The 27351-nt window shown below is 40.5% G+C and overlaps 1 protein-coding gene across 1 annotated transcript in view; it reads left to right on the top strand.

Moving 5' to 3' along the window:
* The window catches only part of CLSTN2 (calsyntenin 2), a 690495-nt gene that overhangs the window by 623318 nt on the left and 39826 nt on the right, over positions 1-27351 (top strand). Inside the window, 1 exon segment of the mRNA XM_038416570.2 lies at positions 22944-23106. Coding sequence (XP_038272498.1) covers positions 22944-23106 — 163 coding nt within the window.

Below are 27351 nucleotides of genomic sequence, written 5' to 3'. Positions count from 1 at the left end.
TTTATTGCAGGAAATTGTCATATCAGTACTTATGATGTCATTTATAAGGTAGGTAGAAGTAATGGAGCAGACATTACCAGGATAATCAGGACAACACTAAGGACAGAAAAGGACCAGGTATTGCTAGGATTTTGTTAATTGGTGAAAACTTTGAGGAGGTACAGGATATGAAGGATCCCATGTGGGGATCTGAAGCCCTATATCTTTTCCTAACCTAAAAATCATCATCATCATGCCACTCAGTTGGCATTTAAAAGAAACGAATCTAGTTTGAAAACTTGAGCTACGTTGTACTTCTGTGACCTGTTGAGACCATGTTGTTGTTAGGACTGCACAGGTTATATTTAACCAGGGTAATAATTTATTTTTCCATTCTGTTCAAATATGCCGCTATGAAAGTGAAAAAGGCTCCTTCTGTTTGTTTTGCAGATAGTGGCATATTTATAATTCACAAGCATGCCTTAATTCTAAAGCTGAATAGCAAGAAGCTTCCTCATTGTGTAATGAATATAAACAGATGATTTAATTTCTTCATTCTACAATCTACTTTTTCAAGAGGAAAGAGAAATAATTTATGACCTCTGATTTATTTTTATACTCCTCTAAGAGAAGGAAGTATGCAATATACAAATTGTGGTCCAAACATTTATTTTTATCCTTAACATAATAGACAGAAATATACAGTGTAAATGACTGAATTTCCTACTGTTCAAGAACATTATTCTGAATAATCCTAGACTGAAAAATTCAGGCTTAGTAAGGACAAAATTGTGGGAGGTGTGGATTGTTATCCAATGCTCAAGTGGCTAATTTTAGCTTTCAGATTGTCTTGTTTTATTTATCTAAATGTCTAACAAGTCATAGGCCTTTGGGTGTTTGGAAGATATGGAGTGGCTTGAGGGGTATAGCACGTATGTTTTCTGGGCATTCATAGTTATGGTGGAACAGACGCTTTGAACTACTTTCCACATGGGTGACAGGGAAATCTGCACTGTATGGAAAAGTTGAATTTGAATTTCTGGGTGGGTTTAGTGTCTTTATGAAATACTAAAGGGAGCATTACATAATATCATAAAACAGACAGTCCAATGTGGGAATTCTCCATGTGACAGCAGATTTTTTAATATTCAGTGAGCATTTTGCTGCTGACGATGAAAAGTTATCAGCAGTATCAAACATGCTGCCTGTTTGAGATTGCTTGACCATACTGCCAGCTAACTTCAGGATGCTATGTTAATGTAAAAATTTGTCTCACTACCTGTCCTCTAACTCTGGGTGTCTTAAATGCTCTGCATCACATCCCAGACACCAACAGCCAGCAGATAAGCATGCAGTTCCTTAGTGTCTGGGTTCTGTGCAACTTTGCTTCAGCGCTCTGACCCCAGAAGCCTGCCTATACCAGCCGTGGTTACTACTTGCAGGTTGATCCCAACAAACCTCCAGGCCTGACTTGCCCCAAAACAATGTCCAACCCTCTGATGGAATACTCAGAGAAATAACAAGGTTTACTGCCCTTTTTAAGGGACAAAAGCTTAGTCCATTACCTGGAGTCAACAATCACTTCAGTTCAAACACAGCACAGAGTTGGTTTAGATTAAAAGTAAAACAAGCTTATCCAATCAAAAATAGATGTTTTAAGTGAATTAAAGTTCAAGGGAGAAAGACAATTACAAACATACAAATGTAAAATATACTTTCTAGTGGCTAGAATTTAACTGAACAGGCTACAGTCTTGGTTCAAGATAGATTTCTTCTTTCCTGCCATGGCTGACTTTTGCTTAGTCAGGACCTGCCACCAAACTCTGAAGTGCTGATTTCCTTTGTTTTCCTAGATGAAAGACACCAAAATGGCTCTCCGTTTCCCCTTATATCTCTCTGAAGGAACAGAATTTCGACACTGTATAGAGTCAAGCACGCGGGCTTATTACACGCAGCGCTGGTGGAGTGTCACTTCACTTATTAGGCTTAGTGAGACACTGCTAAACAATTGATTACAATAGATTATATAGGGTGCCAATGGGCAGAGAGAAGTGACGGGGTGGGAGTTCCCGAGCCCCTGGATAGGTTCGAGCAGCAAGACGAAATTAGGACAATAAGCCAATAGTCTAAAAGATTACATCATAGCTCCACCCATAGCTCAGATTAATGTGTTTGCTAATGCAAGAGGAGAATTTTGAGGGATAACACCTGTGTAACGTGTAAGTTAAATCCTCATTTCAGGTCCACAGAAATGACAGTAGCTCTTTCCAGACAGGTTAGCCCACAGGTACATTCCTGGAGGGTTTAAAGCAAAAAGAACAGTACACAGCAATGACAATTGTGTCTAACTAGCCCCTGCATTTCTGCGAATGGGGGTTGGCATCTGTGAGGGAGGATGCCATAACTCATGTTGGCTCTAGGGGAGTATGTACCGTTATCTTTTCCAGAAGAGGGAGTCTACTTCAAGAATCCTCTCAGTGAGTTATGTGCCTATGACTCCTGATAAGCCTCCCAATTACTGCTCTCTACCTGGAGTTATGCTGTCTCAGTTTATTTTATGTATAGTTGAAACAAACAAGGCTTCTCCCAGCTTTCTTTAGCCATGTATTGTCCATTGTTAACTAGGCCTCAGGCCCAAATTCCACAGCTTGGTCTGAGGCATATATAAAAGATTCTTAACAGACATGGTGGTCAAGATCTTACATCCATATTAATGGGATTTTGGCACTTCACGCTCAGTATTTATTGACCCTGTTTTAAGAGGCAGGATGACCTCATGCTGTTCTCCCCTTCCTAGGGGCATCCCATGCCCCTGCTGATTTGTATGTAAATGAGGCTGCTGTTTACATTCAATAATGCTACCTTCACTCCTGCCTGGGGAGAAAAATGTTTGTTCCTATTTGGTCACAGACATTAAAGCATATCACTGGTTATTCATAATTTCTCAGATAATGTTAATGTATAGGTTTAACAATGATTACCAGTGTATCATTAGTTTTTATAAAAACTTACTTGATAAACTTTAATAGTATCTTGAGAAGGTCAGAACCTCAAATGCTATTTCCCCCACTCACGAGGTTGATGGCTTTATTCATCTTTTGTGTAAATGTACCCTCATTGTCTTTGATAGCTATGCTGGTCAGAAACAAATACACATTCCTTTGTCTTGGACAGATCGGTTGCTTGCCAAACACACACATCCATAACTTTGTACACACACCACACATGACACTTAATGATCAATTAGTTTAGTTTTCCTGTGATATCTTACATGATACATTTTAGATACAGATTAATAGTAGTGTGAGAGGTGTAATGACTACATCAGCCCTCACAAGAGCTGAGGGCACAGTAGTAAACCTCCAGTAGGTTTTGCTGACAGACTGTGAGCTTACAAAGAGACACACACACAATCACAATCTAAGTCAACATCCACTAGTGCTCCTAGTTAAAGATAGGGTATTATGGATAACAAAACCAACAGACTCCAGCCAAAAATCTCACCCCTTTTTGCTGGAAAACCTGTGGCCGCGTACCAACTTTATCCTCACACCTTCCAACTTTTGCTGAAATCAGTCCTGTGTTCTCAGCAGGGCTGATGCTCTTTGAGCAGAGAATGAGTTCATCTCACTGTGAAAGCATCCAGGCTGTACCTTTTATTCAAAGACATAGCATGGAGATTAGGGGGCTCTTGCTTTAGAGATCATTTGCATAGAGCATTGGAGTGCCTCAGCTCTTGCGTCCAAGTGGTATTTAATAGAAATCAGATTAGATTTTACCCTTGAGTATAATTAAAAAAACACGCAAGAAGCAGTTGACCAATGTGTTATTTGTAATTGCAGAGTCATTTTTTCCACATTATCAGTTTATGGGAATCATTTAACCTTCTATCAATTATGTAATCTGTGTTATTTGACACCAGAAGGAACTCCAATAACTACTTTTATTAGCTACCAGTAAACATGACTACTTGTCCAGTATATTTCAGTTTAATAGTTTAGTTTCAATTTTAAACACTTCAGTTGCTCATTATTTAGCTTGAGTAACACTTGTTTGTACGTTCTGGAATACCACATTCTCCATCTTAAACCTGTGTGACATGAGATTTGAATCACTTATGCTTGGTGTAATGGATTCAGCATTTTTCCCCAGGGATAGGAACCTAAAAAAAAAAAAAACGAACAGGTTTACAAAGGGCTAATGAAGGAGATCATCAAATATCAAGGGACTTAAATTGCTACCAGACCTCTTTGTGGAAATGATGTTTGTTGAAAAGAGGTGACCATTTAATGGTCCAGATCCTTATTTGATCTAAACCCTGAACCTTTTGATGGTCTTATATCACTATTCTTCCTCTAGCTGAAACATCTACCATGATAAAGAAAATTGTCTGACAAAGGCAGCATTTTGACAATAATTTTAATTCATTTTAGCGGGGGGGGGGGGGGGGAAAGGGAGAGACATTCTGTCAGAATTTCTAGGGTGTGAAAAAGGCAGGAATGTACTGCAAATCCAAAAGTACTGTACAACCCGATTTTAAATCCATTTACATTATGTTACAATAAAAATGACTGAAAAATATATTTAAATAATCAGGCACACTTTCTCTTATCAGTGGTGTAGATACTATTAAAAAAAGTCCTTGGGTCTACTGTATTTGTAGGGTGTGATAGTCTATTCCCTTATGAGCAGGGCAAGCTGGGAATCCTCTCCAAACTATGGATTAGCAGTTGTGTCAATCTGGAACAGTCCCTGATGGAAGAAAGGCCATCTTGCATTGAAGTAATGGGGCCTAGGGCATAATAAGGAAGACCCATTTTGGAGGTACGAGTTGTGCTTGATTTTCTTCTTTTCTTCTATTGTTGAGAATGCACAGGATTTATCTTTGAATTCCTTGAAGTTCTTAGGTTCTGACCTCCGTGTTCCAGATGATCTAAGGTTGGAGTAAAATGTTCTTTATTAAATGGCAGAGTAAGAGTAACACATTCCTACTGAGGGGGTAGAGTGATTAACAAAGGTGGGGGGAGGGTACAGAGCCCTATGTTGGAAGACAGTTATCAAATCAGTTTGGCTGAATGTCATCAGGAAAATGAAGATTAAGAGGCTATCTAGCAAAGAGGTCAATACTACAATTAACCTTCTCTCCTATAGCATGTAAGGCAGGCAGTTTAGACAAAGCAAGAAAATAAATCTATTTTTGGTACTTGTAAATTGAGAACAGTGCACAGATCAGGTTAAACCTTAATCTCAGTAATAAATATTTGCCCCAATTGACAGCAGGTGATTGCAATATTTTTATTTATCTCCTTCTCTAGAAAAAATTTGCTATGTCACTCATCATTGACAATATATTAGACAGAAAGTTGTTGGATTCAATCATGTCTTTATCACAGAAAAAAGATCAAAGCTCATAGAATATCTTTTTTGTACGAGTCTGATATCAAAGTTAGAGCCAACTTACTTGGGTAGTTACTAGAGCTGGTAAAAAAAAATGACGACACTTTCTTCTATCAGTAAATGCTGTTTCACTGAAACTTAAATTAGCAAAAATGTGCTAATTGTGATTAAATCTCTGTGGGAAGGTTGCTTGGATGTGTGGTGAGGACAGAGAGAGAATGACTTCTTTGGTAGATCACTAAATGATTTTAAAAGAATATTAACCATGTATTGCCTGCAAAAAAAATCAGGTAGATATGGGAAGAAATATCCAGTTTAATCAGATTTATGTGTAGAATAAATATGGTTTGAATGAGCAATTATGGACCAGTGGTAACATTCTTACAGTAAATTTCTCAGTGCTATATCGTTGTATAATCTTTACATGTTTAACAAGTGGAACATCCATTGATGGTAGTGCATCAGTATTTTCAAAACATGCAATGGACATCCACACTGTGGCTAAGAAATATGTAGTGCTGTTAGGAGAGAATTCAGTTTTGAAAGATGCAGTTTGTGGGTTGGTAAGGGAAATCATTAATACCCAAGACAAACATACATCAGCTAGAGCCATCTCAATATTTTCTAATCATTCCTTCCAAAATATTGAACAAGCCTTAGGGTTGTCTTCTAAAGTGCCCACAAACATGATAGATGGGTATTCCAGATAACACTAGGGAATACATTTTAAAAATGAGAGCAAGGATGCAGATTAGTTTTAAATTAAACTAAATGCCTAAATAGTATACATATGAAACAGTAAGGAAAGAGCATACTCTAATCCTGTATTGAGTAAGGTAACTAATTGAAAAATGATAAGCTTCAAGGGGACAGATATTCCTTGAGATAAAGCAGAAATACACAGTCTGCATACAAAAAAAACTTACCTGAGCACTGTATACAATAAAAATCTTTGTAATGGTGTGGGACTCACCCCTATGGTGCCTCCTGTTGGTCTCAGGGAATTAGCTCTTCCAGCCTCTGGAGTGCCCTCTGCAGGCCTCTGTCCCCCCATGTCCCTCCTGGACCTCAGTGCCCCTTTCAGTGGGGTGCTGCCCCCTGGCAGTACCCCCCACAGTCTCTGGGTCTCCCCTCCCCAGGGAACCCCCACCTGCTATCCCCACCTCACCTCACCCTTTGGCTACTTCCAGTCACCATAGAGCCCCCCCACACTGGGGGGACTGCAGTGTATAAGCCAATCACAGGCAAGGAGGGTTCCTGCTGTCTCTGCCTACCCGTGGGCTGCCCCCTGCAACTCTAGTACCCTTTTTGGCCTTGCACTAGGCCTGCAGCCTAGGGAGTTTCCAGCCAGAGCTCTCCAGGCCTTCCCCCAGTCCTGCTCTACCTCACGTACTCTAGTACACTCCCCAGCAGCCAAGCCCATCTCCCTCCACAGATGGAGAAGACACTCTGCTCCTGGCCCACTGCCTTCTTATAAGGGCCAGCTGAGCCCTGATTGGAGTATGGCCACAGCTGAGCCTGCCTCCCCCAATCAGCCTGGGAACTGCTTGCTCCCAGCCCCAGCCCCAGCCCTCTCCCAGGGCTGATTTCAAGTCCTTCAGGGAAGGAGCAGGTGACCACCCTGCTACAATCCTGCACATTTTTATGATGTGCATGGAATAGCTAATAATTATTCAAATTCTTGTTCAAAAGTGTAAAGCTGCACTACCCTTTTCAGTTCGTGAGATCAAGATGGTGACACAGGCCTACCCTGCCCTACATCTTCAGTTTCTCCCCTTCAGAATATGAGGCTGTGCTAGATGCTGTTTGATTTACATAACTTCCAAATCCGTTAGCTTATTTCTGTACTGTGGCAAGGAATTGTAATACTGTATAAGGTGAGAAACTTGACATTTAGAGACATACTGTGGTAAGAGTTCTGTTACACACAGTGCTGTGTAGTGGCTGTGGTCCTTAGAGTGGTAGAAAGAATGAGTTCTGTCTGCCTTGGTCTCTAATTAGAGTTGCTCTTTGGGAACTGGGCATTGGTGTTGGGCTGAGTTCCTAAAAAGAAAGATGCCCTGCATGCTGTTTGATTGCCTCTGTTCCAGGATTGCAGGGGGACACTGCAGAAGAGCAACACTAGTATCACAATAGAACAGGTTGTCAGAAGAAAGGGCAACAGTAATCATGCTACCTGCATTTTTTTTTTTTAAGAGCTTGATTTGGAAATTTTTGAAAACAGTCCATGAACCCGGAAATGAGTTTATTTCCCACATTGACTACCTATATGTGAAGGTTGTACAACATCAGCTTATTGTGCTGCTGCAGTATTGTTGAAATCTAGGTTGTGGTACGGCCCCAAGATACTAGTTATGGGCAAAGCAAAAGTGAAACATCTCCTAAGAGGGGGGTACAAACTGCACCACCTAACACTCCCCCCCCCCCCCGCTGCTAATATTTGGAACAGAATTGGTATTGCAGTCTCATAAGGGCTGGTCCAGAGCAAAGCTATCTAGCTTTTCCATGCACTGCCTGCCACCAGCAGTCAGGATTCAGAAACTTGCTCAAAGAGATTGTAGGAATCCAAGCAGGGCTATAAAAACTAAGATTCAAATTGAAGTTTGATGTGGAGGATAAGTACACGACAGTATCCTTTATTATGGAAAACCATTGAACTTGCTGAATATGATGCTGCTTTTCAGTCCACAGTCCATTAATTTAAGTGGTTTGGGTATATTGATTCTCTTTTCCCATAGAGAGATATTTTTCTTCCAGCCTCCCTTAACAATTGCCTTCATACGTTATCTATTGTCAGTTGAGGGGCAGGTATATTCATTTCACAGTTCCAGAAGCAAAGTGGTATGTTAGGTAGGTGCAAAAATGTAAGTTTAGTGAAGGGAAAACTAAAGGCAAATTTTTTAAAAAGCAACAAAATCAATTTTACAGTCATAAATGTTAAGAGGCTGTAGAGCTATTAGTTGTTGGATTTTTTTGCAATCATGAATAGTGGGCTGATGCTTTGCCTCAAAAATTAGTTAAAGTTCTTTTCAGGGCAGGAATGGTTGGATTAAATAAGGCTGACATATGCAGCCAATAACTGGATGTTAAATGTGAAGGCAGAAAGGGAATAGACACAGAACAGTTACTGAAACAAAGAAACAACAATTCTGCGATGATTAATATTGTTAGATGGATTTGATTAGACTGTTTGCACCCTTCTTATGTTTACTTTAAGTGACTCCTCCAGAAAATGAATATACTTGCCAGCCAATTGTGTGTATTGGGTAATGCTCTGAAAAATGAATGTGGCATATATAAACCTGTCTATTCATTCCTGGAACATGATTCTAATAACTATGCTCATCCTATTAGAGGACAGAAATATACCATGTGACCCATCTCCAATAAAAGCCAACCTGTTTGTCAGCTTAACTATGGAATACATGCAGTGAATTACTCACAGAAATCTACAAACTGAGGAGTATTTGCCAAAACTATTCAACAAATATTTCTGAAACAGAAATCAGAGGAAATCATTAGCTGCTCACTGACCATACAGGGAAGGAAATAGAGGTGAAATTTGAATAGCTTATTTGCTCACATTAATCAGTCAGTATTACCCAGGAACCTCTCTGCTAAGGAGATTTTACAGAAGAGATTTATGTGAAGAAAGAGTAGCACAACAAAAGAATTGCAACAAACAGAAGACCTGTAGATATTTATATAAATTAACCCCTTATGATTATCAGCAAGGGACAGTTGATTATTCATCAGCTCATTTTACATTAACATGCTTCAACAGTAACAGTTTTCTAATAGAGGAGATTCAACAATAAAAAAAGAAGTTAGTTTCAAAAAATAAAATCTAAAAGCTCATTTGATTTCTTTGACAGTGTTTTCTGTTCATAAGGAACAGAACATTTAATCCACAGCAGGATGAAGGGAAAGCCTTTTGTATGCTCACCTTTTGGGTCACATTCATCAATCTCATGCACAATGAATTATCTCACAAATAGAATACCTACAGTTCTTCTCACATTTGACTTAGGTGGCATATGTAGAAGAGATATTTTCAGTCTGAAAAATTCAATTTAAATCCAGTAACAGGAATTTCTGAACTAACAACAAGTATTTCCTCCTTTGGATTACTTTTCAAATACTGGCTCCGTGCTTTAGGCATAAACTACTGTGGCAAAGTACCTTGTTCACCTCAGCAGGCTCAGTTCTTTTTAGCCTTGGAGACACAGGTTTGGGCAAGGCAGTCTTTCTGGGTGGCACAAAGTCAGGCCATACCTTTCTTCAGACAGTCAGTCCCTTGTGCCCATTTTCCTTTCCTAGAGGGAATGCAGGGCCCCCACCCCCTTCCTGGAAGGGTTCAGTGTTTTGCTACAGCCAAACTACTAGCAGCTTCTCTCACTCCCCCCACCCTAACAGGGGAGGGTTTTAAAAGGTCTCAAGCAGTTGGAGTCAGCTGAACCTAATTGGTTCTCTAGCAACCCCTTTTCAGCTGAACTTTATTAACCTGTGGTTACCTCTCCTCAGTGCATAGGGAGGGATCTTTTAACCTTCTGGGACTGATTACTGCCCCCCTCTTTTGTAGCTGTTTGTCCTGGGTTTACCACACTACCCACAGAAGATACAGATGAAACTGTCTTTTGGAACCTTCAGACTCTATTACCTTGGGAGCCATAGTTTGTATGCAGTACAGAGATGACACATAGTTTGTACTTGGTGCTGAGTGTTCTAACAATGAGATCTTTCTTCATTAAAATATATTGGATCCATTTAACTATCCATCTTCTGTCATCTGCATAAAAGGATGGTGTCAGAATATGTAAATTTTAACAAAGCTCTTTCAAAAAGGATTGTTTTATAAGTTGAAAAAAGTGACATTTCTGTTTAAGCACAGATTAATATCTCTTCCCCTCACGCACCCAACATCTATGGTCCATATTCTGTAGAATGGTAATAGGTGAAAAACTATAAAGTAGATTTACAAAACATGTCGCCTTCCATAGCAGGGCAAAATGTTTGATCTGGGTGCTGTGGCTGAGAGGATAATGTTAATGCCCATAAGCAAAAGATCAAAGGGAAAATTCTCCTAGCTGCATTTGATATCCTCTCTAGTAAAGACAAAAATGCAGAGCCTGAACCATCCCTGCATGTTTACCAGCTTTTCACAATAGTGACCTCTATAAACTCTATAGAGACATGTTTACAAACTGGAAAACTGTACAACAGTGGAAATTTATGTATAAGGCATATACATGTACCATATAGTGAAATCGAGTGGGATTCAGGTAAATATATTATTCACTGTATGACCTGCTGCATAATAAATACAGTAAATATATGAAGTTAAGAGAATGTGTTAACATTATTAAGATCAATATTTATCCTATTGATGAGGAAAAGGCTTGATAGCTCTAAATCATTAGCAACAAAGCCATTAAAGACTTTCCTCCCTTTCAATACAGTTTACAAGCTCTTCTAGAGATGTGCAAAAATATTGAAAGGGCCTATGATGCTGATCCAAGGAGAATAGCATTTTCAGGGTTATAAGGCAAAGTTACTCCCAGCACTACCCCTTTTCTAATGTGTTACTGTCGGAAATGATAAAAAGAAAAGGAGTACTTGTGGCACCTTAGAGACTAACAAATTTATTAGAGCATAAGCTTTCGTGAGCTACAGCTCACTTCATCGGATGCATTTGGTGGAAAAAACAGAAGGGAGATTGATATACACACACAGAGAACATGAAACAATGGGTTTATCATACACACTGTAAGGAGAGTGATCACTTAAGATGAGCCATCACCAGCAGCAGGGGGGGAAAGGAGGAAAACCTTTCATGTGACAAGCAAGGTAGGCTATTTCCAGCAGTTAACAAGAATATCTGAGGCACAGTGAGGGGTGGGGTGGGGTCGGGGGGGGGGAGAAATAACATGGGGAAATAGTTTTACTTTGTGTAATGACTCATCCATTCCCAGTCTCTATTCAAGCCTAAGTTAATTGTATCCAGTTTGAAAATTAATTCCAATTCAGCAGTCTCTCGTTGGAGTCTGTTTTTGAAGCTTTTTTGTTGAAGGATAGCCACCCTCAGGTCTGTAATCGAGTGACCAGAGAGATTGAAGTGTTCTCCAACTGGTTTTTGAATGTTATAATTCTTGACGTCTGATTTGTGTCCATTCATTCTTTTACGTAGAGACTGTCCAGTTTGACCAATGTACATGGCAGAGGGGCATTGCTGGCACATGATGGCATATATCACATTGGTAGATGCGCAGGTGAACGAGCCTCTGATAGTGTGGCTGATGTGATTAGGCCCTATGTTGGTGTCCCCTGAATAGATATGTGGACAGAGTTAAGCAACGGGCTTTGTTGCAAGGATAGGTTCCTGGGTTGGTGGTTCTGTTGTGTGGTGTGTGGTTGCTGGTGAGTATTTGCTTCAGATTGGGGGGCTGTCTGTAAGCAAGGACTGGCCTGTCTCCCAAGATCTGTGAGAGTGATGGGTTGTCCTTCAGGATAGGTTGTAGATCCTTGATGATGCATTGGAGAGGTTTTAGTTGGGGGCTGAAGGTGATGGCTAGTGGCGTTCTGTTATTTTCTTTGTTGGGCCTGTCCTGTAGTAGGTGACTTCTGGGTACTCTTCTGGCTCTGTCAATCTGTTTCTTCACTTCAGCAGGTGGGTAGTGTAGTTGTAGGAATGCATGATAGAGATCTTGTAGGTGTTTGTCTCTGTCTGAGGGGTTGGAGCAAATGCGGTTATATCGTAAAGCTTGGCTGTAGACAATGGATCGTGTGGTATGATCTGGATGAAAGCTAGAGGCATGTAGGTAGGAATAGCGGTCAGTAGGTTTCCGATATAGGGTGGTGTTTATGTGACCATCGCTTATTAGCACCGTAGTGTCCAGGAAGTGGATCTCTTGTGTGGACTGGTCCAGGCTGAGGTTGATGGTGGGATGGAAATTGTTGAAATCATGGTGGAATTCCTCAAGAGCTTCTTTTCCATGGGTCCAGATGATGAAGATGTCATCAATGTAGCGCAAGTAGAGTAGGGGCATTAGGAGACGAGAGCTGAGGAAGCGTTGTTCTAAGTCAGCCATAAAAATGTTGGCATACTGTGGGGCCATGCGGGTACCCATCGCAGTGCCGCTGACTTGAAGGTATACATTGTCCCCAAATGTGAAATATTTATGGGTGAGGACAAAGTCACAAAGTTCAGCCACCAGGTTAGCCGTGACATTATCGGGGATACTGTTCCTGACGGCTTGTAGCCCATCTTTGTGTGGAATGTTGGTGTAGAGGGCTTCTACATCCATAGGGGCTAGGATGGTGTTTTTAGGAAGATCACCAATGGACTGTAGTTTCCTCAGGAAGTCAGTGGTGTCCCGAAGATAGCTGGGAGTGCTGGTAACGTAGGGCCTGAGGAGGGAGTCTACATAGCCAGACAATCCTGCTGTCAGGGTGCCAATGCCTGAGATGATGGGGCGTCCAGGATTTCCAGGTTTATGGATCTTGGGTAGCAGATAGAATACCCCAGGTTGGGGTTCTAGGGGTGTGTCTTCCACCAAATGCATCTGATGAAGTGAGCTGTAGCTCACGAAAGCTTATGCTCTAATAAATTTGTTAGTCTCTAAGGTGCCACAAATACTCCTTTTCTTTTTGCAAATACAGACTAACACGGCTGCTACTCTGAAACCTGTCGGAAATGATGTAATTCATGATCATAGTCCCAAGCATTCCTGTTTTACTGAGAAGTAGAGATATCTATCATTATTCAAGCAGTTTAGGCATCCTAATGCCTATCTGTTTCTGGTTGCTCCTTTATTAATGATCTTGATTTGTTGTAACTTGACAATAATAACCTTCTCCATTATAGTCTTGATAGTAAACAGTGGCCTAAAATACAAAAGTTTGCAATACTGATGAGCAGTAGAAAATCAGCAGCTTGAAAGGTCACCAAGAAGAATGTGACAACGATAGAAGAAAAGTGCTAGTGACTTACTGCATGATCTTGTAAACAGACATGCTACTGTAAGGCTAATAAATCTTGGAGTGACATTCCAGGTGGTGATATACATCAGTTGGGAGATATGACCTACATTCTGTAGGGTTAGATGGGACTACCCTGTTAAAAGTACCCAAACTTTCCTGAACTAGAGAGGCCCATCTGTGTTGATGTCAATGAGATTGTAAAAATAAACTATTTCAATAAAGAATGGTCATGTTTAATAATGATTAGGGTTCTGTGTCTGTCACGGAGTTTGCGGAAGGCATGGATTACGTGACTTCCTGAGACCTCTGTGACTTCTGCAGCAGCCAGCGTGGCTGATCCAACGGCCACGCAAGCAGCTGTCCCCAGGACCAGTTGCTCAGGAGGCCCTGGGGACAGCCACATGGACCATAATGTTTAATAATGATTAGGGCTCTGTGTCTGTCACGGAGTTTGCGGAAGGCATGGATTACGTGACTTCCTGAGATTTAAACAGGGATTTCCCATCTCTCGGGTGAGTGCCTTAGCCACTGGACTAAGGGATATTATGGTGGGGTCTTTCTCTATCTCTCCCGTTGAAGCTGGTGCACTTCGTATGTATGTGCACTGGGCCAGACACAGTTTGAGAATATTTCTATATTCCAGTGGCTGAGCATTGGAATGCCTCAATCCCTTTGTGGATGTAGGTCAGAGAGGTTAAATGACTTGCTCAGGATCACACAGCAAGTCAATGGCAGAGTTGAAACTAGAACCCAAATGTTCTGACCTCCCCAGTCCTTTGCTTTAATGGCTAGGCTAGCTCCGAATAACCACATTATTTTTAAAATTGTAACTCAGTTTAACATTTATATGCAGCATGTTTGGATGATGATTGACCAATATTTTTGGATGAAGTAGAGATTATTGTAATCCACCTCTTATAAATAAGGTTAAAATTTTGTCACAGTTATTTTTAGTAAAAGTTACGGACAGGTCACAGGCAATAAAAATGCATGGAAGCCTGTGACCTTTCCCTGACTTTTATTGAAAATAACAGTGACAAAATGGGTATGGGGGGATCCAGCACCCACCGCTGCTGCAGCTCCTGAGTCCTCCCGGTACCTTGTGGTGGCTGAGAATGCTGGGGTCCCTTGCCGCCCACAGCAGCTCGGAGCTGTGTGGAGCCTCTCGCCATTGCTCCGAGCTCCAGGGCCAGCAGCTGGAAGTTGCAGGGACCCTGCCGGCCATGGTAGGTGAGAGCTCCAGGGCCCATGCTGGGGTGACAGCTCTAGCCCCACCATCCCTGGGCTAAAGCGGAAAAGGTCTCTGGAAGTCACAGATTCCATGACTTCCATGACTTCCGTGACATAATCTTAGCCTTTCTTATAAGTCTATCCCCTAGGCACCCTCCCTACTGAGACACCTCTCTGGCTAGGTTCACTGAAGCCTCTGCAGTCAGGTTCCCTGGGCCCTTGTGCACAATGTATCCTTAGGGATTAACTCCTTCCTGCCTGCGCTGGAGGCAGCTGAGTTATATCTACAGCCAGGTTATGTCAGTGGCCAGCAGCAGACTGGAGGTGTTAGCTGCCTTTCAACATTGTGAGGAGAGGAAGGGAAAAAGTGCTTCCAGCCACAGGAGGCGGGGGTGTGTGTGTGAGGGGGAAGAGATGAGCTCTGCAAAGACACATCCCCCCCATGGCTGCTGCTGGACACATTCTGGTGTGAACCCTGGAAGAAATCTGAGGGGGAGGGGTATGTGACCCTGTGTGCCCCCCCCATGTGTTGCCTCGGGAAGATACAGGGCCAAGTACCAGGAGAGGCGGGTCCGTCCTGGGGGCCCAGCCAGGCATGAAGGGTGGAGAGCAACAGGGAGGGTTGGACGGTCAGTCACCCCACCTTTGTGAGAGAGGTGTATGGGAGTGTGTGTGTCATCTCTCCCTGTGTGTGTATGTGGGGGGTAGCGGTGTGTGTGTCCCCCCTCCTCATGTGAACCTGAAAGCTTTAAAGATAAGAAGATAAATAAAAAGAATCCAACTACGCAGAATTTCTTTTTAACAGGGGCTTAGTCAACTTGATGTTCATTTGAACATTTGTACTGCATAGTTCTGATTGATTCCCATTGAACTTGTTTGAATACAAGTAATTTTACCACATGTCCCATATACAGCATAGGGAAATATGGTCATCCTATTCAGAAAGTTGGTTCCAACAATGCTGATATGCCCCTTTTTGATATTTTTTGAATGAAATCTTTTGATTTTTCTTTTGAAAATGATTTCATTGGGCATTTTTTTCATTTTGTATTTTATTTTGTGACATTTTAAAAATTCAAAATGGAACCATTTTGATTTTGTCAAATAAACCCAATTTAACTCCAAATGATTTTTCCAATAACTTTCTTTCACAGAAAATTTCAAATGTTGGGGGGTTTTGTCCCCATTTGGGATGAAAACAAATTTCAAAATCTTGACATCCTCCGTAAAATGGAATTTGCATTCCCTGCCCAGCTCTAGCTTTCATATCAATAGTCAGAAGATAATGAAAAAGGACTGTAAGGAAGCTGGCACTAGATAAACCTAGAGGTGAAAAAAGCAGAGAGGGGAGGACAAAAAAAAACAAGCCTGGAGGTGGAGTTAAGCAGGTCAGAGACCAGGTTCACCCAGAACTTGTTCTACTTCCACCAGTGCGTAGGCTGGCCAGTGTCAGAAAACCTGTTTCTGGGAGACCTTGCATTAGTACAAGGTGTTCACAAACCCATCTGTGTCAGAGAATAGCCAGTGCAGTCCCTAAAGTGGTCAGTGGTGGCACATCCCAGGAGGTAAGAGAACAATTGATCCAGCGGGTTTGTGGAATTAAGTCCCTCTGAAATTAATGTGTAATCTATTTAGTCTCTTCTTGGACTTAACTACTCATCTGACCAAGTAGCAGCACAAAGGAATCACAATTACTCAGAAGAGAATAGCTGGACCTGAGGACTTCAAGCAAGTTATCCTCTGGACAAGCCAAATAAGCCGTTGATGGACAAGTAGGGGAAAAGGACAGTTTCTTTGAAAAATTCTTTTTATGGTATGAAATATTTTTAAAGTTGAGTGTTCCAGTGATTTATTTTAAAACATTTACACATTGAAAAGTAGTCTTCACACATCTTTGTAGACAAAGTTAAGCATGCTAGAGTGTTTTCAATCATTTGTTCTACTCTGCTACCCAGCTCCCCCGCCCCAACCCCAAATGATGCTGTCCATGGAGGAAGTACCCAGAGGAGAAAGTGTGAAAGTTTGAGCGGAAGCCTGCTCCCCAGGGATTCGGAGAGACAGCAAAGTCCTGTGCTGTGGGGGAAGGAGAGGAGAAGCAACAGGCTGATGGGGACTAGCGAGATGAAGGCATCAGGCAGAGGAGTCGAGCTCAAACCAGAAGGTTTAACGGAGCAGGCCCCACTTCCCTTCGTTTTTCAATATTGTTCCCTCCCCTAATACAGGGAGTCCTTGGACGCAGGACACTTTTCAACTGACCGCCCGTTTCGCCCCTACGACGCTTCTTTCACCCGGACGGGGAAAGCCGGCAGGGAGACCCGCACACAACACATGACAGGTTTCAGAGTAGCAGCCGTGTTAGTCTGTATTCGCAAAAAGAAAAGGAGGACTTGTGGCACCTTAGAGACTAACAAATTTATTTGAGCATAAGCTTTCGTGAGCTACAGCTCACTTCATCGGATGCATTTGGTGGCTACAAGTACTCCTTTTCTTTGTACACAACACATGCTGAGCCTCAGCCAATTACTGATTTCAATCTTCAAGCCTTCTGATTGGCTGAACCCGGGGTTGGGAGCCAATCAAAAACAAACAGCAAGGCTACCTGGCAACAAGCTACCCTGGCCCTGGAAGCCAATCGGACAAGCGACTTCAAGGGACCCCGTTCCAGCTCCATTCATTATAACGTGACCACAAAGTTATGTGCAAGGAACTCTGTAAAACGCAAGCCCAATTCATCTGTACAAAGTTCCTTGGACACATTCTTTAAGATTGCAGAGAAGAGTCCAGAGAAGACTGCAGCTCAGATTTCAGAGAAGCCCCCAGCCAAGAGCCCTTCAAAAAGTTCTGGAAACTCAAAGCATATGTGATTGTATATGTTTATTTGAATGCTGTTTACCAAATAAATGCATTGATGTTGCTACATTAGTCATCTATAATTCATTTAGTACAAAAATCTGGGCTATTGTGATGAAAATTGTGTAGCAACCAATCCCACCTTTATACCATTGATTCCTATGGGAAAAACAGTTTTGACTTGCAACATTTCGATTTACAGTGCAATTCTGAGGAACGAATTGTGTTGTAAGTCCCAGGACTCCCTGTACTGGAAATTCCCATACAAATAAAGTGTGGGGGGAGACATGACTGACTGACCATATAAGGGAACAGAGATACTAACCAAACACAAAGTGCTGTCAAATGCACAAAGTAAACATCTTTCAAAAAGGGATTATTTTCTATTTCTACCTCACTTCCTTGGCAGTAATTTTAGTTGGACTAGGAATAGTAGGGTTAAAAAAAAAGCAAATGTGGGTGTCCCTTAAACATTACTGATTTTCCACAAGGATGCTGCATTGTTTGCATGTGTTTGGAGAAATGGGTTACATCTCAAGGACAATGAATGCAGCAGTTACTAGGGAAGCGGAGATAAATGTCTTTTATTGACTGAAAGAGTAAAACATCAGTTTAAAGTGACTGGGCTGAATTCTGTTCAGTTACACTGCTGTAAATCTGGGGTCTCTCCACTGATCTCCGTGGGTATACTGTAGAGTTACACAGGAATAGCTGATGGTGGAATCTGCCCTCTATGTGTAAATCAGTGCTGATAACATTGGTTGTACCTTGTGCAACTTCAAAAATATGTGCAATTTAAACATCAATGATGCAGCATTTTTCTTCATCCAACTCTGTTTGCAGAGTATCTGCACGTAGAAAACAGGGCAGCAACACAGTCCCACGTCCCCATCATTTTGCCCACAGAGTATCAAAAAATCAGTGAAAAGATATTTGTGACTTCTTTATATAGTACCTCAGAGCTCAGAATATTATGTGCAATCACAGGATGTGCTGAAGTCATTGTCACAAAATGGAGGATTATGATGTGCATTATGAGATGAAAAAAAGCAAGAGAAGGAAGCTGGTATGAAGTTCATAAAATATCTACTAACCATTGTATGATGGAAATTTTCTTAAAAGAAAACAGACTGCATTTTTCATAACCTCCATAGGGGCCTGATTCTGCCGAACACCCACGACTCCCAATGATTCTGAAGCCAATGAAGTTACACTAGCATAAGAGGAATATTATGCTAATTTTTCCTCCTGTTTTGCCAACAATGGTAAATTTAAATCCAGTTCTGCAAACCATTATACAGAGCATGTGACCACTCCTTACTCATGTGAGTAGCCCCATTGAAGTAAATAAGGCTGGATCCTGTAACTCTTACTCCTTGATAATGCAAGCAGTCCAACTGCACTGAAGTCTACTTTTGTATGTGTATAAGAACTATCTGCATGTAATGGGCAAGAAAGTACCTGGATATTTTGCAGACTGCAAAGGGCAAGGTAAATGCACTTTGGTTTTGGTCCAGATCACACCAATATCAGTTAGCAAAATCTTTGGCATTCTATAACTCCATCAGAAGAGGGTGGGCATTTTATAGCTTGAAAAGTTATGTATGAATGTACAGATTACTCCATTAAAATATATTACATTATTAGCATCTATTATATAAAATGAATTCTGATGGCTAGAAAAACCATTGAGGCTCCAAGCTGATTATTTAGCTGTGATTTGATTAATGCACTGGAGAGGCAGACTGACATGATAAAATGATTAGACCACGCTGGCCACCAAGCAGTCTTTTAAGGTCAACTTTGCTCATCTGTAATATCTCACTAGGATAGCTTTATAAATTAGGGTATTTAAAAATTTCTTACCCAGATCTGATTAAAAAAATCTTGATTTGCCAATATATTTTGTCATTTTACTTTAACAGCTTCACTGTAGTGGTTGCATTATGTTCTGCTGCCACAGTAGAATGCATATGGGAAAACATATTGGCTTCCTGTGGTCAACAGGTTCAAAAAAGGTGTCTGAAATGGCTACACAACAAATTACATGCTGCCGTTATTTATTTCATCATTTTATTTCTTGAGACATGGCCAGGCATGAAATACCCACTGTGGCTGCTCTCTGAGTGATTGGAATTAAGTCCTGTTGTCTTGGATAATTCCATTAGCTTTTTCAAGTGTATCCACTTCTATAAAGGACCCAGAGCAAGTTTTCAAAGGTTATTAGGGATGCAAATAAGTGCCTAGTAGGATTTTCAAAAGCACCTAGGCACCTAACTCCCATTGAAATAATACAGGAGTTAGGCACCTAACCTGCTCAGATGTTTTTGAAAATTCCACTAAGCACCAATCTGCATTTTTAGGTGTCTAAATACTTGTGAAAATCTGGCCCTAGGCCCTTAAATTTGTTAGTACAATGAAATGGGTGCATCTGATGATGCTGGGATTTGTCCAGGCTATATAAAATATGGCATCTAATGTTCTGTAGTGTAGGTAGGTGATTATGACATTCCTCAGGGCACAATCTGTACCACTGAACAGTGGTGTTCCCTTAACTCTCTAGCCTGGGGTGCCTTTTACACTGCTTTGCTATCAGAACATCCACTGCTGGTCTGCTCACACAACCTTCAGCATTCAAATTCACTCCCAGTTAAACCCACAGCACTCTGAACAGCACTCCCTGAATTACATACAGGAGGACACCTGCAAATTCTTATTCCCAGCCTTGTTCCCCAAACATGTGTGTCTTGTATTGTCCAGCACACTACAGAACAATACAAGCACATAGAAAGTCCATCATTTCATCAAAGGAAAACGATGTATGCTCCAGCCTAGTAATCCCAAATAGAGTTTCCCACACACTTCATTCCAAACACACTAGTTTAAGATAAAACAATAAGAAAAGTTTATTAACTACAGAAAGATAGATTTTAAGTAATTATAAATGATGATACATAAAAGTCAGGATTGGCTACAAAAGAAAATAAGAGTGATGTGTAAACTAAACACCTAACTTAAGCTAAGTGAATTTAAAAGCAAAGGTTTTGTCTCACCAGACACTGCTGTAAATTTCACAGGCTGGGTCTCTTCCCAGCCTGGGATCACTCCCCCTTAATTCAGCAGTTTGAGAGATGAGCAGAGAGTTGGGAGGAGGAGAGGTGAAATGGAGAGCACTGTCTCTCTCTCTCTCAGACCACCCTCCTCTCTTTGAGGGTTATCCCAAACTGGGGTGCAGGCGACAAGTAGTCTCTTGTGGATGTGAGGGTTGAACTTTCTCTGTGATGAAATATAAATTTCTTGTTTAAACCTTCTTGTTGCTGACGGAGGGCTACTTAAGCCAATGATAGCTTTTTAAAACCTGGCGGGGTGCTAGTGTGTCTTTGTCTCTGACAAAAATGACGATAATAGTGGTGCTTGCCAAAGTAGTAGCATTTAAATGGCCCTCAAAAAGGGTGGGTGGGTTCCTTAAGTTCTGCACAGCCAGTGTGGCACATGTCAGTTCTAGGCTCACAACAGAATGCAGCAGAAATAAAATTAGCCATAAGAATCAGTGACTGATATAGTCCAGAGACTAAAAAGTGTTAATATATATATATAAAAACAAAATGTGGTCTCTTTGTTTTGTTTGGAAATGTAAGAAACTTTCATGTTGTGCTAAACTGCTATAAAGTTCTTCTGACCAAATTCTATGCAAGCCCATTTACTTCGGTGAGCCCATTTGACCTTTCTGCCTTGTCAACCCCTGTCTAGCACATTGTCAAGTCTGTAGTCCTATGAGGCCTTCTCCACTGTGATTTCCCACTGCAGTGAGAATGACACAATTCTAAGTTGAGAGCATGAGTGTGAGGCATGCTGGGCCCCACTGTCATTTCATGGCTGTTTTATACGGTCATAACTTCGTGAGATCGGAACCAGGGACACAAAATACATAGACTACCAAAGTGTATACTTTGTGTTCCAGTGCAAATTTAGGATTAGAGCTGGTTCCACTCCTGTTAGCATAGTGAAGAAGCAGATGCTGTTACTTAGGCCATGGTTTCTTTTAACTATTATTTTTAATACCTTAGGGGTAAAGGACTAACACATCATACGGTCTATAAATTTCCCTATAGAAATGTTAATTTGTACATGACGGACACCTCCATATTTCTCTGAAGAATCCAATACTGATCAGACCCACAGCACTAGACTAAGTGGAATCATCTCCTGGTTCAGTGCAGTGATTTAATCTTGTGTTCCTGTATAATTATCTGATTGTTCAGTCAAATGAACAATCCAGCTAGCTGCCCATTCATAGGTTGTTATAATATACACAAAAGAGTTCCCCCCCAAGTGTTTGTCTTTATCATTTTAAAATGTCCTTGTTCTTTGTTTGGATAGATTTGCATGAGGAAACTTTCATGTTACCTGCCCAAACCATGATTGAAAGCTCTCTGAGGCAGGGCCCATCGTTTTGTTCCATTTGTACAGTGCCTAGAGCAATGAACTCCTGGACTAAGGACCTTAGGCACCGAGGCAATACAATTTATAATAATACATAATAATGTTTGGGCCAAACAAGTGCTAATAATTCATCAACACCCTGAGCAATAAATTCTTTCCTAATTTAAGGAGAAAAGGGATATCTAGAACAGGGATTGGCAACCTTTGGCATGCGGCCCTCCAGGATAAGCCCCCTGGCGGGCCGGGCTGATTTGTTTATCTGCCACGTCTGCAGGTTCAGCTGATCGCAGCTCCCACTGGCCATGGTTCGTGTCCCAAGCCAATGGGGATTGCGGGAAGTGGTGCAGACTGAGGGATGTGCTGGCTGCTGCTTCCCGCACCCCACATTGGTCTGGAGCGACGAACTGCGGCCAGTGGGAGCTGCAATCGGCCAAACCTGCAGACGCAGCAGGTAAACAAACCAGTCTGGCCCACTAGGGGGCTTACCCGGCGGGTCACATGCCCAAGGTTGCTGATTCGTGGTCTAGAATAATCATGATCTGATACAAAAAACACTATTGAGCACTTCTCTAGCGCTTTGTATTCTTGAAAGGCTGTACAAACATTAACTATTCTGATGTATTAACTAGTTAATCTGACTTAAGTAATGTAAGAATGCACAACAAGTGCAAAATCCATTGAATTTTCACTCTGCTCCATCCCTTTAAAGAATGTGTTTTAAGAGGAATTTGTTTAAAATGTGTTACATATGTGTGCCAGTTGTGATATTTGTCAACATTGGTTTGACTTTTGTTAATTTCAGTAAGATGCCTCCTTTTTGACCAGTGTGTGTAGAGATGTAACCACAGAGTTACAGGCTAAATACCATAGCATTGTGTCAAAAATTTATCCATGAAAATGTTAACATTGTTCTTTTTCAGCCTAAAGTGCAGTAATTGTTATCTGCTTCTACCAGTAGAATTCCAGGTCTTGGAAATAACATGATCAAAAGAATTTATTCTGCATGAAAATAAGAGCAGGACAAAGGGGTCTAAAGATCTTCTTTCATTTCTTTTATTATTCAGATTTGTGATAAAGAATGGCACTACTACGTCGTCAATGTTGAGTTTCCTGTGGTTACCTTATATATGGACGGCACGACGTATGAGCCTTACCTTGTGACAAATGATTGGCCTATTCATCCATCACACATAGCCATGCAACTAACTGTTGGTGCTTGCTGGCAAGGTAACACGATCAAGAATGCATAAACTGAGAGAAACTATTTAAATCCCATTTAAAGAGGTTTTTTCTCCTGTCTGCCTCTCTCATGTGAAGTGCACTAAGAATATTTTTTTAAGGAATTATGGGACTGACGGGGGCTGATTCTGCTTTCACTTACACTGGTATAAAACAGAAGAAGCCCCACTGAAATTGATGAAGTTCCACAGCGGTAAAAGTAGTGGAATTGAGAGCAGAAGCAGGCCCTATATTTCCATTATGCAATAATGTACTTGGCTTGCATTGTGCATGCACTGAGATGAGGCTAATCTTCATTAGCTTTTGTCTTGATTTCTCTAATTTCCTTCTTTTTGGTCTCCAGCTTCAAGCCCATCCAAATATTGTTCATGTCCTCAAAACCCTGCACAGCTTGCCCTGCTTATATATTAGCCTTACTTGCTCTTGCTCCCCTTCTTATGCCGTGAATTCTTCCCAGTCCTCCTTCCTGTCCTTATGCCACTTGTACTTCTGTCTCTTATTTCACATTTTTTTCATGCACTGGGAACTTCCTCCATCTGATTTCCTCTAAAGTTCACTTCTTTCATTTAGATTTCCATTGTTAATCTTCCCTCTGTTGCCATCTACTCATGCACAGGAACCTAACTTTAACAAAAAAACAAAAACAACTTGCTAATATGAAATAGAACAATGTGTACAATGTGCTCAAAATAGGGAAAAATGCTTTCCCAGGGGATATATTCCCTTTCTGTTGTTAAATGTTTTTTCTCTCATGTTACCCAGGGTTTTTTGAACCCAAAGCAATGGTAACGTAACTGGTTTGTTTTTTTAAGGTGGCATTAGGAATAAATCAATGGGGACACAACTTCTTTGTTTAATAATAATACTATTTTATTAGGCTTTAAGCACACCTGCATATATGCAATAGCAATAGTTTAGAGCATCACAAACATTATAGTTACCCAACGTTTGAGATGGTCTTGAGTAATTACCAGCCAGTCTTCCAAGGGCCCACCTTCTGTCCAGCTGACTTTAGGAGACTTTAGGTATTAGCTCCCTGCCCTAAGAAAAGCTTTTTTGGACTGCTCCAAAGTGTATTTTTTTTGCTGATTTTTTTATATAGCTAGTTTAAATAAAGCACATCATTTATAATAATTTCAGTGGGTTATTATAGCCACCCCTAGTGAGTTACCAATTTTTTTAATGTAGGAAATTGCATGTTATTTTTTATTATTAAAACATTTTTAGTATTTATAGTTATAACCATAATAAAATATATATGACAAAGGTTCTTAAAACCAAGATTGGCTGTTTAAACATTTTCTTTTATTTTATGGCATATTAATTTTTTTTTTTGGTTTTTATTTATTTATTTATTTCAATCAGAAAAACTGCATTTATATAGTTGTTTGGCCTTGCCTTTAAGAGCCCTGAAATTATTTCTAGCTATCTGGTATTTGGTTTTTAGCTAGTAGTGGTTAAACACACAAAATGGTTGACTGCAGTAATGTCAAGTTATGGGGCAAAACTCCCACCTCCTCCTAAATCTATCTTACAAGCTTGGTCTGTTGTTGTTTACTGTATGTTTAGAGTAAAGTTTGCGACTGCTCAGAGGCATTGGAGCTATTCAATATGTGTAAGGGTTATCAATTCCAGCCTTTATATTTGCAATTCTTCAACAAAAAAACTTCAAAAACAGACTCCAACGAGAGACTGCTGAATTGGAATTAATTTGCAAACTGGATACAATTAATTTAGGCTTGAATAGAGACTGGGCGTGGATGGGTCATTACACAAAGTAAAACTATTTCCCTATGTTTATTCCCCCCCTTAACTCCCCACTGTTCCTCACATGTTCTTGTCAACTGCTGGAAATGGCCCACCTTGATTATCACTACAAAAGTTTCCCCCCCCCTGCTCTCCTGCTGGTAATAGCTCACCTTAAATGGTCACTCTCCTTACAGTGTGTATGGTAACACCCATTGTTTCATGTTCTCTATGTATATAAATCTCCCCACTGTATTTTCCACTGAATGCATCCGATGAAGTGAGCTGTAGCTCACGAAAGCTTATGCTCAAATAAATTTGTTAGTCTCTAAGGTGCCTCAAGTACTCCTTTTCTTTTTGCGAATACAGACTGACACGGCGGCTACTCTGAAACCATTCTTTAGATTGTAAACTCCTTGAGGCAGGGATCCTATCTTTATATTTATGTGTATAGTACCATACACAACAAGATCATAGTGATAGTCAAGATTTTGTGTACTGCATATTGATCAGTTTTTATTGTACTGCAATATGATAATCAACTCATTATTACAGGGCCCACTCCTGTGCACCTGATCCTTTGCAGAGCTCCTTTAGAACCGGGGTCAGGAGTACAGGATTGAGTCTTATGTGTATCTGCCTGGTATTTGAGAATGCGATTCTTTCTTCCCACTCACACCCATGCAATTTATGTATTTTTTTATTTCATTAGCATTCATTAACATAACTAAATTGTTACACTTTTATTCTATCTTATTTGTTTTTTCTAGCTAGGAATATGTGGTGAAAAATCTATCAAGGTTTTCAGAAATTAGATCCTCAATTCAACTGGTTGATTGGAGGGGTAATGGCTTAGCTTAAGTGAGGGGTTTTTGGATAGGTCTGATTTCTGTTTCTTCTGTAGTCTTTGTACAATATCTATGAAGCAAAATGGAAGAGTCAACAGTTTGATTCACATACAATTCTATTGTGAACTAACTCAACTCAACTTCCTTCCATTCTTTCCTTGGGTGTATGGAATCCACAAAGATCCAGTGAATTTAGGGTTTTTAAATAGGTATCAGTATTAAAGAATGATGCTGCATTTCCAAATACTTCCAGTATCCTTGATGAAGAAACTTTTTTTGGATGTTTGCATTCATGAGATTTTTCACCACATATTCCTAGCTAGGATCCTTCTTAGCAGGACTATTTAATATGTTTTTGTATCTCCTTAATTGCTTTTATCCTTTTTCAGTTATCTCTTCATCAGTTTCTACTACTACTTTGTCTCTTTCCCTAAAATTCCATCCTTTGTGATCATCAAGAAAATTAAATGTTAATAGTTCTGGAAAATGAAATCCTATGTTTGTCCACAGAAAAGTTACTGCATGCAGGGATCTTCACACTCCTATATCCATTGGTCCTGAGGGGAATTCTGTGTCCAAATCCCCAAAATTCTGCACCAAAAATGCAAAATTCTGCAAAATCCTACATATTTAATATGTCAAAATACTGCAATATAATCACACCAGTTTCACTTATTTTGGTAATTTATTTAAACTGATATACAGAAAAAAAATCGAAATAACTGTTCAGCATTTCCTAAATACATGAAAGTTAAATTACAAATACTTGGTAACCAATATCCTGCATTCCAGTTATAATCCTGGATTTTCATTTAAATTACATTACTTTTATTTTGGTGTTTGGTGTTCTGTAAAGTAGAATGTCACTTTAAATTGTGCAGATTTTCACACATGAAAGTCATACAGTTTTGCTAATCATTGTCCTGCTTTTTTTTTTAATGGATAAGTAAAATAGATCCTGAGCTGTAATCTAACCCCATTGTGGCTCTCTGGCACAGGAAAAAAAGACAGAAAGCACATAGACCAGTAGTTCTCAAATTTTTGTACTGGTGACCCCTTTCACATAGCAAGCCTCTGAATGCAACCCCCTTATGAATTAAAAACACTTTTTTATATATTTAACACCATTATAAATGCTGGATGCAAAGTGGAGGTTGGGGTAGAGGCTGACAGCTTGTGATCCCCCCGTGTAATAACCTCATGACCCCCTCAGGGATCCCGATCCCCAGTTTGAGATCCCTTGACATAGATCTTCCTAGCTGAGGATTTCGTTACTGTCATTTACAATAAGGCTTCTTTACCCCAAATGCATCCGATGAAGTGAGCTGGAGTTCATGAAGGTACACAAGTACTTGTGGCACCTTAGAGACTAACACATTTATTTGAGCATAAGCTTTCGTGAGCTACAGCTCCTTTTCTTTTTACGAATACAGACTAACACGGCTGCTACTCTGAAACCTAAAAAAGGTGAAATCCTGAAGTGCTCTGTATGAAGTCCTGACAAGTGTGATTGGATTTCTAACAAGATTTGATCCAGTTTCTACTGAGAATTGTTGCTGAATCCTTCTGAGCATTTGCAGTGAGAATTCATGCAAAATGATGAGTTCACTACATTTTCCAAATGATGATGCTGTAGACC

Source organism: Dermochelys coriacea, chromosome 9 (assembly GCF_009764565.3).
Source record: "Dermochelys coriacea isolate rDerCor1 chromosome 9, rDerCor1.pri.v4, whole genome shotgun sequence".
Taxonomy (NCBI): domain Eukaryota; kingdom Metazoa; phylum Chordata; order Testudines; family Dermochelyidae; genus Dermochelys; species Dermochelys coriacea.
This window is presented reverse-complemented; position numbering and strand designations above follow the sequence as displayed.